Source organism: Cucurbita maxima, unplaced genomic scaffold (assembly GCF_002738345.1).
Source record: "Cucurbita maxima cultivar Rimu unplaced genomic scaffold, Cmax_1.0 Cma_Scf00018, whole genome shotgun sequence".
NCBI classification, from domain to species: Eukaryota; Viridiplantae; Streptophyta; class Magnoliopsida; order Cucurbitales; family Cucurbitaceae; genus Cucurbita; species Cucurbita maxima.
In genome coordinates, this window is record NW_019272034.1 from 1,803,252 (window position 1) to 1,815,419 (window position 12,168).

A 12,168-nucleotide genomic window follows, 5' to 3' on the forward strand; every position below is an offset into this window, starting at 1 on the left:
GGGGGGGGGGGGGGGGGGGGGGGGGGGGGGGGGGGGGGGGGGGGGGGGGGGGGGGGGGGGGGGGGGGGGGGGGGGGGGGGGGGGGGGGGGGGGGTGGCAAACTCTTTGTGCGAAGGTTGCGGACTCGTGTTCCCATTCTTCCCCATTTTAGAAATTGGGGTTGAGGTTGCAGACTCCTATATCATGTTTAGAATAGAAAGATGATACTCGTGTTCCCATTCTTCCCCATTTTAGAAATTGGGGTTGAGGTTACATACTCCTATTTCATGTTTAGTATAGAAAGATGATGAAGAAAAAATATTGTCGTTTTAAGCTTTTCCTTTCGGATTTTCCCTAAGGCTTTAAAACAAGTCTACTAGGAGAAGGTTTTCATACCATTATAAAAAAGTGTTTCATTCTCATCCCAAAACAATATGGGATTCTTACAAATATTTAAAGAACTCACTCGATCAAACAAAGATTAAACTGTGTAACTTCAGCCTTTCAAACTCTCATTGAAAAGAACTTAATATTATTATTATTTATTTTATGTCTATAATTGTGTAGAACGAGGAATATCAATCCATTTCAATTGCAACTCAACTTCCCCACACTCCACATTTCTTAGCCTTACAAACATTTTTTGAGTAACTTCTCCATTTTCCCAAACGATGTAACTTTCTTCCGACAAACAATTGCTCTTACTTGGTTCAATCGTTCTTATGATGGTTCCATTCGAAAGGTTGTTTAGTTTCATCTTAGCAACTTCCATGAACGGACGAGCGTCGATCTCCACATCACCCATCTTGTCATCTAGTGAAAACCAGTCCTTATCATATACAAACTGTACAAATGAATCAAAACAACGACGTTATCAAACCATCATTTCATAGAGTACGTGTGAAAAAAAAAATTGGGTAATGTATTTCTTGCCATGGTGATTGGGAGATTTGGATCTTCGATTGATAGAGTTAGATCTTCGTTCCACTGCGGGTTAGTATTTTGTTTCACAACTCGAGTCTTCAACGTCTGTATCACGAAAAAAAGTATGCACGTAAGTTCAAATTTACAAAAAATACTCAAAGCTGTAAATGCAATCTAAAATGTTCGTCGCTTGTAGATTTTAAAAATGAATACAAAATCGAACAAATAGACCGATCAAGAAAGGAGAAAAGACCTTTTTACCCATCTTCAAAATAACATAAGGATCACTCCCACGAACATCTCTTATAGCAAGATTGATTCCTCTACACACATGAATTCTAAGTAGACCCATCCAATTCTCCATCTTTCAAACATCAATGGTTCTGAACGTCTAAGAATAAATAATATAGAGATTTGTGAGCCTATTTTTCTGTGGGCTACCAAACTTCTTAATTTGGCTCATTTAAATTTGTATTTTATATTTTTTTGGACCGTCAAATAAAGATTTAAACATTTGACTTTTATAACGACCGTCTAATATTTTTATGAATTAAGTTAGGGTTAGATTTCATGTTTCTCGGGTATTAAAAAAAACAATATATATAAAATTTTTGGGTTTAGTAGCGAGAGTTACCATAGTATTATTGGAACATGGTAAGTTTCAAGATCGAATTTTTATCGAGTAATTTTCTTATTTGTTAGGTTTTGTGTTAATTTCCTTAACTCTTAAGTTATATTCGTGTTAATATTTCATAGCCTCATACAATCAACTTGAAATATTGACTTGTCGTTAATCTCTCATTTTGATAAAACATGTCGTAATGAATATAAAATATTATAAGATCTAGAGGCTTATTATGGTACGCAATAACTTACTATATATATATACATATATATTAAAAAAAAAAAAAAGTCTTATTTTACCATATCAATTTGGGCGGTTATATATATATATATTTTAAAGGTTGGAGTAGGAATTTCTTTTGTGGTCAAAAAGGAAAATTATCACTAAAATAATTTGATATTTTTTCATAAAAAGAATAATTTTTTTTATTGAGTTTGTTTAATAAATATTAATTATTTAGGCTAATAATCATTTAAATTATTATTTTTTACTTTTTAAAATATTCTTATCATTTTCATTTTTTATAAAAGTATTTGAATTTTTTTGCTAAATAAAAAATATAGAAAAATTTTATTTTAGACTTCAAAACTACTTAATTTTTTTTTTTAAATGTAGGATGAAACGAAGAAACATATATTTATAGAATTTCAAAAATTAAAAATTAAATAATTATGGCGCTAACCTAAGTTTATTAATCATGTTCTTTTATTAGCATTTTTTTCTTTTATTTTGTTATCTAATATTCATATTAAAAAGTATATATGGGATGACTTTAGCCTATGTTGCGTTATATTTTATTTAAACTAAAATAAAGAAAATGGCTATATATATATATCTGTTCATTTATGATTTTAAATGTTTTGAAAATAGTTCGATTTGATATTTAAAAATTTAAGAACTAAAATGGTAATTTTGAAAGTTAGACAAAATAAAATGGAATGTAAATTAACGTGGTCGTTAATATAATAAGAGATTGTATTATAAATTTTAATTCTAAAGACGAATAATAAAATTACTTATTTTAAAATTTATAATTTCATAAAATTACCTCTCAATCGGTAGCTAAAATATTTTTAACCCAATTGAAAATTCACTAATTACCTCTCGATCGTAAATAATTCGATCTATTTTTGTGTCTCTTTCTCTTCCCTCTTTTTTACTTCTCGCCTTGTCCCTTCCTCCCGTCATCCCCTCTTTTCCTTGACATTCCATGCTCGACATTAAAATTTTCTTTATCTCTTTCTTGTTGCAATCACCTTTCTCCCCTTCTTCTTAAACCAATGAATTAACTAACCAAATCGAAGTCGATCGTTCAAAAGTGTCGTGCTTTGTCTAAAACCAATCCCGACCAACTGATGATCACTCCTATAGTGTCAAAGTCACTTCATCTATACTATTTCTTGATCATTTCACTTAAAAGTATAAGATGACATTAATCTACAAGAAACTCTTCAAACTCCTAACAAGACGATTACTAAAGCTTTATCAAAGTTTAACCCACGAGACAAAAAACTCGTGGTAAATTATACCAAGAACGATCACGAGATTTTATTTAATATTTGAGATCATCCAAATCCAAATATTATTTCAAAATAAAATTGTTCGTGGTCCCATGCTCGGGCCATCTAATTGATTGAGATAGGCCTCACGGGTAGAATAATGTAAATAAAGTTAATAAAGTGTCGGCAGGGTAGCGACGGCCGTCCTTTTATTATTATTATTATTATTTTATTAAAATATCACAATTTTAAAATTTATTATATTTTAAACCTTATTCCATAATATCTGATTTAGTATGATTATTATTGTTTTGTTTTTTTAAAAAAATTAATTGTAAATATGCATTTTTATGTACTTTTTGTATATTTTTCAAAAATCATGTCAAGTTTTAAAAATTAAAAAATTTACTTTTCAAAATTGGAATGTTTTTTTTAAAATGAAATTATTTTAAAAATAAAAGATTAAATAGTTATCAAATGCTACGATCACTAATGTGATTAAAATTAATATTTATTTATGAAAATATCGATAAAATATCAATTAATAATTTATATTTATAAAATATTTAAAATAATAAATAAATAAACAAACACCTCATTTCAAATAAATGGAGACTTAGCCACAGAATTTTTATCCCAGCTTTCTTCTCCTCCTCTTCCTCCCAATCTTCTTTCAATGGCGGCGGCGGCGATGATGGCGGTGGTGGCGGCGATCCTAGTCTTTACACTGGCTGCAAGCAACGGCAATGCTGCTTCTCCAAGTCGTTCGAACTTCGGCAACAAAACCGACGCCGGTGCATCATCGACGTGGTGCGACCGTCGCACCGAGGAGTGCCTTGTCGGAGCTGACGAGGTTGACGGCTCAGATTTTCTAAGCCTTGCTGTGACTGGAAATAAGAACATACAAGTATGCAGTCGGCCGGGTAGATATAGCTGTCTTTACCCGAACCCTAGTACCTCTCCGAGAGAACATCCTGGCACATACAACCGCAACAACCCATAGTCCACCGGACCCTAGTAATTTGAAGCTGACTATTTCGTTATCTACTACCTACGGTTGAGTATTATTGCGAGTGAGTCTTTGGTTAATTTCGTAGAAGATCCTGAAAAATACTATATCGATTGGTACTAGACTCTTTTGGAACCCTAAAGCGAAGTCATGAGAGCTTATGCTCAAAGTGGATAATGTCATACTATTGTGAAGAGTCGTATTCGTTTAACACTTATGTCGTTTGAATGTATATGATCATTTTACTTTGTTTATGGTTTGGCTTCTACAAATTATGTAATTATTTTTGTTGTATGGTTGTTTTGTGGTTATTTTGACTTTCAATATCGGTCCAGCCTCAAATTAAGTCGTTAATAGTATCGAATCAGTAGGTGCACCTGGATATCTTAAATAGGCCTAATTTGAGCACGATCACCATCAAACTTTCGGTTGTGTGCTAATAAATTAAAAAAAAAAAAAAACAAAAAAAAACTATGATGGGTTGAAGATTCAAAAAAATTAATCAAACTTTTAAATAAAAATAATTGTAAACCTAATTGAAGTCGGGTTCAATGTTCTTCCACGAGTAAAAATTATCTATAAGTCTCAAAAGTTTCTCTTTTAATGGAGACACTTCTGCCAGAAACTCAGGTATAATTTATTTTGAATTTTTTTTTTTTTTTTTTACCATTTTCATAGTAAAAAATGATCGTTTTGGAGTTCTGATTGATATAAATGAGTGATATTGACCATTTAGGCCTAAAAATCAAACTTAGATATCATGATTTGAGAGTGAGCAAAAACGTGTAAAAAAAAAAAAAAAAATCTATTTTTTAAGAAATTCTCGTTGCATAAAATTAATTGTTTTATGGTTGTTGATACAAATGAGTGATAACGATCGCTCTTACATTCGTTAGCCCTAAAAACCCAGCTCAATGGTCAGAGGGTGATGTTTTAGACAGTGTCGCACTTAGAACGCGATCGAGTTTTAACGAACAAAGACATAATTTGGCTAAATACATTGAGCCTAAATGAAACCTAAGGCTGCAAAATTACAAAAAAAAAAAAAAATGTTCTTGGGATTATGTTGTATTGCTATGGTTACATCTTAGTTTCACTCTCCGATTGTTTGCGTTCACAATTAAAGTGTTTAAGAATATTAATGAATTTTTTAAAAGTAAAATAACATATATATTTTTTTAATGTTTTTTTTTAAGTTGAAAAAGTTTTTTATACAATTTTTATTAATTAAACCTTTATTTTTTAAGGTCATCCGAAACTCTTGGCGATACAATTCATTTTAGACACGGTGTAGAGTTTCGTTTCCGAAAGATTACAAGAGCTTCTTGGAAGCCATAGCCACTGGATCATCAAAAGCTTCAATTAGGATTCAATTCCGGCCGTACACCCACGAAACTGCAAGCGTTGGGTGAGTTTGATGATTCCAATTTCTTTTCCCGCTCATTGCCATTCGTTTCTTTCTGGGAATAGTAAATTTCTTTCGTGGCTCTTAACTTTGCTACACACGGAAATGAAATAAACGATATGATGAAAGAAATGGCGATTAATCAGTGTGTAAACATATTTGGATGCTTTGGAAATGGGTTTTGTTGAATGCTTTTGAGGTCTGATCGTCGTTTTGGAGTAGTATAATTTGTGAAAATGCTGGTTTTCTTTTTTCTTTTTAATAATTTGATGAGGATTACTCCGATTATCTTGTATAGGTGAATCCTGATATATTTCTCCAGTTTTCTTTGTGTTCAAGAAACGAAATATTGTGAATACATTTGATTTAGCGAGTGATTAGAAATGGTAGGGCCAGATTATTGATATTTGGATGTTGATCAAGCTTGTTGACCTTAAGTTAGCTTTTAGCTAGTTTAGTTATGTAGTAGTGGTTTAACTAGATAGTTTTAGTCAGTTAAGTGTACTGAACTTGGATTCTTTTACAATTGAATATGGATTAATTGTTATTGGGGTTAAAATTCTTTTACAATTGAAAGGAATTGGAGAATTTTTCAAAGAAAAGTACCTTCCTTTGTTTGAACGGTTTCAATCCACAAGAATAAAGGCTTCTTGATGGTGATTCTCTTCAAGTCTTGCTGAATTTTCATTATTTTGATTATAAGTTTCATTTCTTGTAAAAAAAACACTAGAGAAGAGGGCTAAATACATATGGCTTCCATTTTATTTTGACAATGAGTCGAATATTTTTTTGAGGAACTCTGTTTTAGCCTTGCTATTCTTTCTATGGCTAGTGGTATGTTTACATTAGAATTTTCATATTTCCTTTGATAGTTTCTGATCTTCATATTCTTTATTGATAGGAGGAGCCTACCGATATGGAGATTTATGCCCCATGGTACAGATTGTTTTCTATCTAAGAAAATTATTGTTATGAACTTCTTTGTACCTTGTTCGCTTGACCTTCAATTATAGACTGCTGACTCTAATTTTTGTGCACCTTCCACAAAAGGTTTGTTGATCATCTCTATATCTAAAACCTGAAGCATGTTATGTATCCACCCCCCTGCAAATGTTGTTTAGATTGGTCTTTGAATATGGATGTGATTAATGAAGTTCTCTGTTATGTCTATAATCATGAGCATTATTTGTTAATTCCAAATCATTATGTTCACTATGTTTGAGGCATTTTGCTAACCTGATGCCATTATTACTTATGCTATGATCTTGGTTAGGAGTTGTCTGGAAAAGCAAGTTTTACTGAGTTTCAAGATTGCAAGGAAGTTAAAGAGGGAAAACTTGAATAGCCCTTCATGCAATATTACAACCCGGAGCTTTAGGATGGGTTCTGGCATGTTGATCCATTCTCGTGAACCTTCTGTGATGACACGTCCACAGAGTTATTGGATTCAAAGAAGACATTCATTGCCTGTCACTTCTGAGGAATCTTCAATGCAATCAAAAGATCTTTCCCTAGATGTAGAGGAGATTGAAAGTGCAGAGGAACTTTTGGCTGAACCCCTTAGCAGTGAGCAGGTAAGTGTAGACTAAGTTCAGAATTTAATGCTTTCATGATTAAGAATGATGGATACGGCATTTATAATCTGCTGAATGACAGAGAATGGAATCAGTTACCTCCTATTTCTTATTGTTTCTCCTTCAACTGTTGCCCCAGAATCTTTCTTAGAAAATTTTTGCTTTCATTATCAAAACTTAGAGTGCTCCCTTTTTCCATAATTTATTATAGCTTTAAATTAGTTCTATCCTTGATTCCGACTTTCTAATGGAGTTTAATGGTGTTTGGGTATTGATGTATCTTTGCCTGTTTGTAAATTTGAAGAGTTGGTGATTCTTGTCAGGCTTACATGATTTCCACAAGTATCTTAAAAAAAAAGTTGGGAATGGTACTTTCATTAATCATACACATTGGAAAATGGAGGGGATCTTGAAGGATATCAATGTGCTATATTTTTCTAATTACTACTTCATGAATAGGTTGTAGTACTATATAAGTCACGATCCTTGTTTCATATGATCGATTTCAGATGCAAGTAAAGAGTTGATGAAAACAAAACATAATGCCTAATTATGTACAATATGAAAGGTGTGTAATAAAGCAAACAAAATTGCATTGGGCATTTATCTAATGCTGAGGCTATTTTCCTTCCATTCTGTAATGTTTCTTTTCAGAAAGCATGATATCCACTTTTCTATTTGTCCAAGTGCTGAATTGGTCTTAATTGACTACAGCTAAATGCATTGTTGGCTAATTCAGAAAGAGAGAGGCTTGTCAAAAGGCTCAGTCATGCTAATCAGCAGAACCGACTTCTCAAACGACAGGTGTAAAGACACATGAAATTTTTTATGTTACAAGTATGTTATAGAAAATTTTTACCTTTCATTACACAGATGCATGATTCTATTATTATTTATTTTGATGATCATTTTTTATGTTGAGTATATCTTCTCTTGTACTGGTTTTAGATAGATTGTGCAGATTAACTACAAAACCAGAATCAAAATTCTAAACGTAAATCTACGACCAAGTTAACGTTTAGTTCCTCATCTATGGACAGTATTTGTCTGATTAATGTCTGCAATAATTTAAGCTTTTCAATCAAGTTCATATTGGTGGCACTTTATATCTCACTAGTAAGATCCTTATGCTTCTTATTTTTTAAAAAACAGAACAAAATAGGATCCTGAAGAGAGCTACAATATCTATCTATCCTTTGTAGTAATGCTTTCTAGCCAAATTCCCCAAGAAAATGTGTGAGATCCCACATCGGTTGGAGAGGAGAACGAAACATTCTTTATAAGGGTGTGGAAACCTCTCCCTAGTAGAAGCGTTTTAAAATTTTGAAGGGAAGCCTAGAAGGGAAAGCCCAAAGAAGACAATATCTGCTAGGGTTGGACTTGGGCTTGGGCTTCGGCTTGAGCCGTTACAAAATGCCTTTTATTATAAAAAATAATACATATACGTACTATAAAAGGGAGGTCTCGATCTTCTCTCGATAAGGAAGAAGAACACAGCTCTCCTCGCCAAATGGATATGGAGATATCATCATGAAGAAAAGACCTTATGGCGAAATCTTATAAAGGCTAAATATACTCCTACATCAAACAAAGATCACCTCCCTCCATCTTCTACAAAAGGGCCTTGGAAGTACATAAAGAAACATCAAAATCTCATCACCCACCGAACTTGCCATAAGGTGGGGAGTGGGGGAAGCACATCATTTTGGACCAACCCATGGATTGAAAACACCACGCTAGCTTTGAAGTATCAACTTTTGTACAGGCTTTCTCACAACAAAAAAGCCACGATTAAAGAAACGTGGAATGTTGTCAACAAATTTTGGGACTTGAAGCTTGGTAGGAATCTAAAGGATAATGAAGCAACAGAGTGGGCCGAATTAAGCCTTGACCTTGCCCCTGTGGTATTGTCAAACAAATAAGACTCACTAACTTGGCTCCCCAGCGCTGACGGGTTCTTTTCTACAAAATCCTTGATGATGGACTTGGGGGAAAAAGTAGAAGCAATAATCCCATGCTAGCAAAGACAATATGGAAAGGATGTCAACCTAAAAAGGTGAAGTTCTTCCTTTGGGAAATAGCGCATAAAGCTATCAGCACAAGTGAAAATCTTCAAAAAAGAATGCCTTATATCACTCTCTCTTCAAATTGGTGTCCACTATGTAAGAAAGCAAACGAATCACAAAGTCACTTGTTTATGCAATGCACATACACTCAAAATTTCTGGACAACGATTCTTAATATATTCGGATGACATCTCACATTTCCTAGGGAGATAAAGGATTTTTTGGATATGGCCTTAACGTACCACCCTTTCAAGAACGCAAAAGCCCTATTATGGCTTTCTTTTGGAATCTGTGGAAAGAAAGAAATCAGAGAATATTTCAGAAATGACATAAACCTACACAAAACTTTTCGACAATGTTGTTTACCAAGCTATATCTTGGTGTAAATTGTCTAATATTTTTACTTCCTATTGTTATACCTCCCTCATTGCAAATTGGGAAGGTCTTTTGTAAACATCATGGATTATACATCCCTCTTGTAAATTTCACTCATCAAAGAAATTGTCTCTTATCAAAAAAAAAAAAAAATACGTACTATAAATTTTATGTCGGGAATTTGAGATAGTTGGGGTATTCTTATTTCCTTGATTCTTGTAATATATAGTATTGAGGGATATTGAAATTGAAGTGTAGCCAAAATATTGGGTAACAGCGAGGGAGCGGAAAGTCTAATAATAGTTTTATCTTCTCAGCTGCGTGTACAGGACAATGATTTAGTTAACTTTAAGACCGAACTTGCTGTCTTGGACCACGAAGTTGAGGTTAGGCTTCTTTCTAACCTATTTATATCCTCCTATAATTTGTTTAGTGAGACAATAATCATAGAAGTTATAATCTTCTTTCATGTATGTATTATTATGAAAAGGGTTTGATCAAACTAGCAGAAGAAATAGCACAATCTGGTATTCCAGAAGGTACGAGAAAGATTAATGGGAAATACATTCAATCTCACCTTCTCACAAAACTAAAAGGTATAATGAAGATTCAAAGCTTTAATTTCAGCGATTATGAGTTTTATTACCTTCTTTCTGCACTTGTGTGTGAAATGACGTATGCTGCCCTCAGTGAAAGTTTTCCATCATTACTCAAAAACATATGTTGACTAGTTATTATTTTTCTGGACTGTTCTTTCTTTAAAAGCTGTTCATAAAAAGATAGAGAATCAAATAAAGGATGTGGATTTGGTGCAATCAAAAGAAGTTCCACTATTCTGGTATGGAATGGCTGAGGTAAGAACAGAAAATTGTCATTTGTTTAAACTTTCTTCCTATCTGAAAGGAAACTTGCTTTCTATATTCTAACATTGATTGTTTCCTTTTAATAAAAAGCATCAATTTCATTAGCAAAATGAAATATTAAAAATAAAATGAAAAATGAAAAATGAAAAATAAAATGAAAAAGGCCAGGCTAATGAAGGTTACAAGAAAGCCTTCCAATAGTTTTGATAATAAAAGATAAAATAACTACGGTAACTCTATGTGTGATTCGAGGTACTCAAAGTCTTTCTATTGAGTTTACTCTAGTATAAACTGTGAGATCCCACGTCGGTTGAGGAGGAGAACGAAACATTTTGTCTCTCGCAGACACATTTTAAAAACCTTGAGGGAACTGCAAAAGGAAAAATCCAAAGAGGACAATATCTGCTAGTGGTGAAATTGAGCTATTACAAATAGTATCAGAGCTAGTCACCAGATGGTGCGAATCACTGGTCGGAATAGGGCTAGACTCTCTCCATAGTAGATGTGTTTTAAAACTGTGAGACTGACGACGATACGTAATGGACCAAAACGGACAATATTTGTTAGCGGTGGGCTTGAGCTATTACACAAACTAATTGCTAATATATTCTCAATGCCTTGATAATATTCTTATTTGTTTTAGTTGCAATTAAGTAGGACTCAACTAGTTATATTCACCTATCCCAGATGTTTAAATCTGTTCTTCCACTTACCATTATTGCCTTCGTTCTTATTATTTTATCATCGTCTTTGAATAGAGTGTGCAAGTAATGGGAACTTTTGATGGCTGGAGTGTTGGGGAGGACTTATCACCTGAATACACCGGTGCTTACTCTAAGTTCTCAACAACTTTAAGGCTTAGACCTGGAAGGTATAGTTCTTCTCCACTGCCTTTCTCACCTCTCTTTCATTATTTTATAGAAAATCTTGTTAATTTATTAATAATTTGATTAATTTGTGACCAGTATTTATATAAATTGATCATTAACATTGATGTTGATTAACGACCATGGCAGTCATTGATTAACGGTTAGATAATAAGTGTACTCTTTGAATTCTTAGGTTTATGTCTAAAAAGTACTTGAAATTTTTCGATTAGGCTCAAAACTTGTTATGCATGAAATTGAGAATTCTTAACGTTTAGAGACTAAACAAACACAATTTTGAAAGTTCATAGACTCGTTAGATACAAAATTGCACGTTTAAAGTTTACGTAATGCTTCTTAGAGCTTGTAATTTAACTTTGAGTAACCTATCATGTGTATTATATTTGAAGGTACGAAATCAAGTTCTTAGTGGATGGAGAGTGGCATCTATCACCAGAATTTCCCACTGTTGGCCAAGGCTTGATGGAAAATAACCTGCTAGTTGTGGAATAGTTCTGACGTCAAAAGACTCATAAATCAAATAATCATGTACTTAAATAAAGGTTGTTACAACATATCATGCACTTCAATGAAGATCTTTCTCCTTTGATCAACTTTTTTCATGATTATGAAATAAAAAAACCATGAGATATTATCAAGAGTTAAACTTCGAGCATGATTTCTAAGTATTTAATTTCTTTAGTTTATATGAAACGACATGATCGATGCGATTATCAATAACATGATTTTTATTAGAATCCAATAGTTAAGTGTAAAATATATCATTTATTCATAATATATTGATGTACGAGTTAAGAACAGAACTATTTGATGAAATTTATGATACTACTGAAAAAATGTTTTTTCAACTTTGTTACGTTGCATCTTTAAATTGGATTGAAAGTTCGTTGTTCTTTGTTACAAAGTTAACAATGTTAGACGAACACGACTCTCCACAATGGTATGATATTGTCCACTTTGAG

The 12,168-nt window shown here is 32.9% G+C and overlaps 2 protein-coding genes across 3 annotated transcripts; one reads left to right on the forward strand and one right to left on the reverse strand.

Moving 5' to 3' along the window:
* Window positions 1-532: 532 nt before the first annotated feature.
* Window positions 533-1,270, reverse strand: LOC111493301 (protein C2-DOMAIN ABA-RELATED 3-like). Its single transcript, XM_023142954.1, has 3 exons — window positions 1,157-1,270; window positions 913-1,008; window positions 533-823 (listed from the first exon to the last, which is right to left on the reverse strand). Exons 1-3 carry the CDS (start codon window positions 1,265-1,267, stop codon window positions 533-535), a joined length of 498 nt encoding a protein of 165 aa, XP_022998722.1. The 5' UTR covers window positions 1,268-1,270.
* Window positions 1,271-5,287: 4,017 nt separating this feature from the next.
* On the forward strand, window positions 5,288-11,852 carry LOC111493294 (protein PTST, chloroplastic). 2 transcript variants are annotated; one of them, XM_023142943.1, is made up of 9 exons: window positions 5,288-5,444; window positions 6,343-6,377; window positions 6,715-7,015; window positions 7,730-7,819; window positions 9,774-9,842; window positions 9,947-10,052; window positions 10,222-10,310; window positions 11,078-11,190; window positions 11,596-11,852. In XM_023142943.1, the coding sequence occupies exons 2-9, from the start codon at window positions 6,358-6,360 to the stop codon at window positions 11,696-11,698; spliced, it is 891 nt and encodes a 296-aa protein (XP_022998711.1). In that variant the 5' UTR covers window positions 5,288-5,444; window positions 6,343-6,357; the 3' UTR covers window positions 11,699-11,852. The 2 variants fall into 2 exon arrangements, with proteins under 2 accessions (XP_022998711.1, XP_022998712.1); XM_023142944.1 differs by having other exon boundaries at window positions 5,292-5,444; window positions 6,314-6,377.
* The last annotated feature ends 316 nt before the right edge of the window (window positions 11,853-12,168 follow it).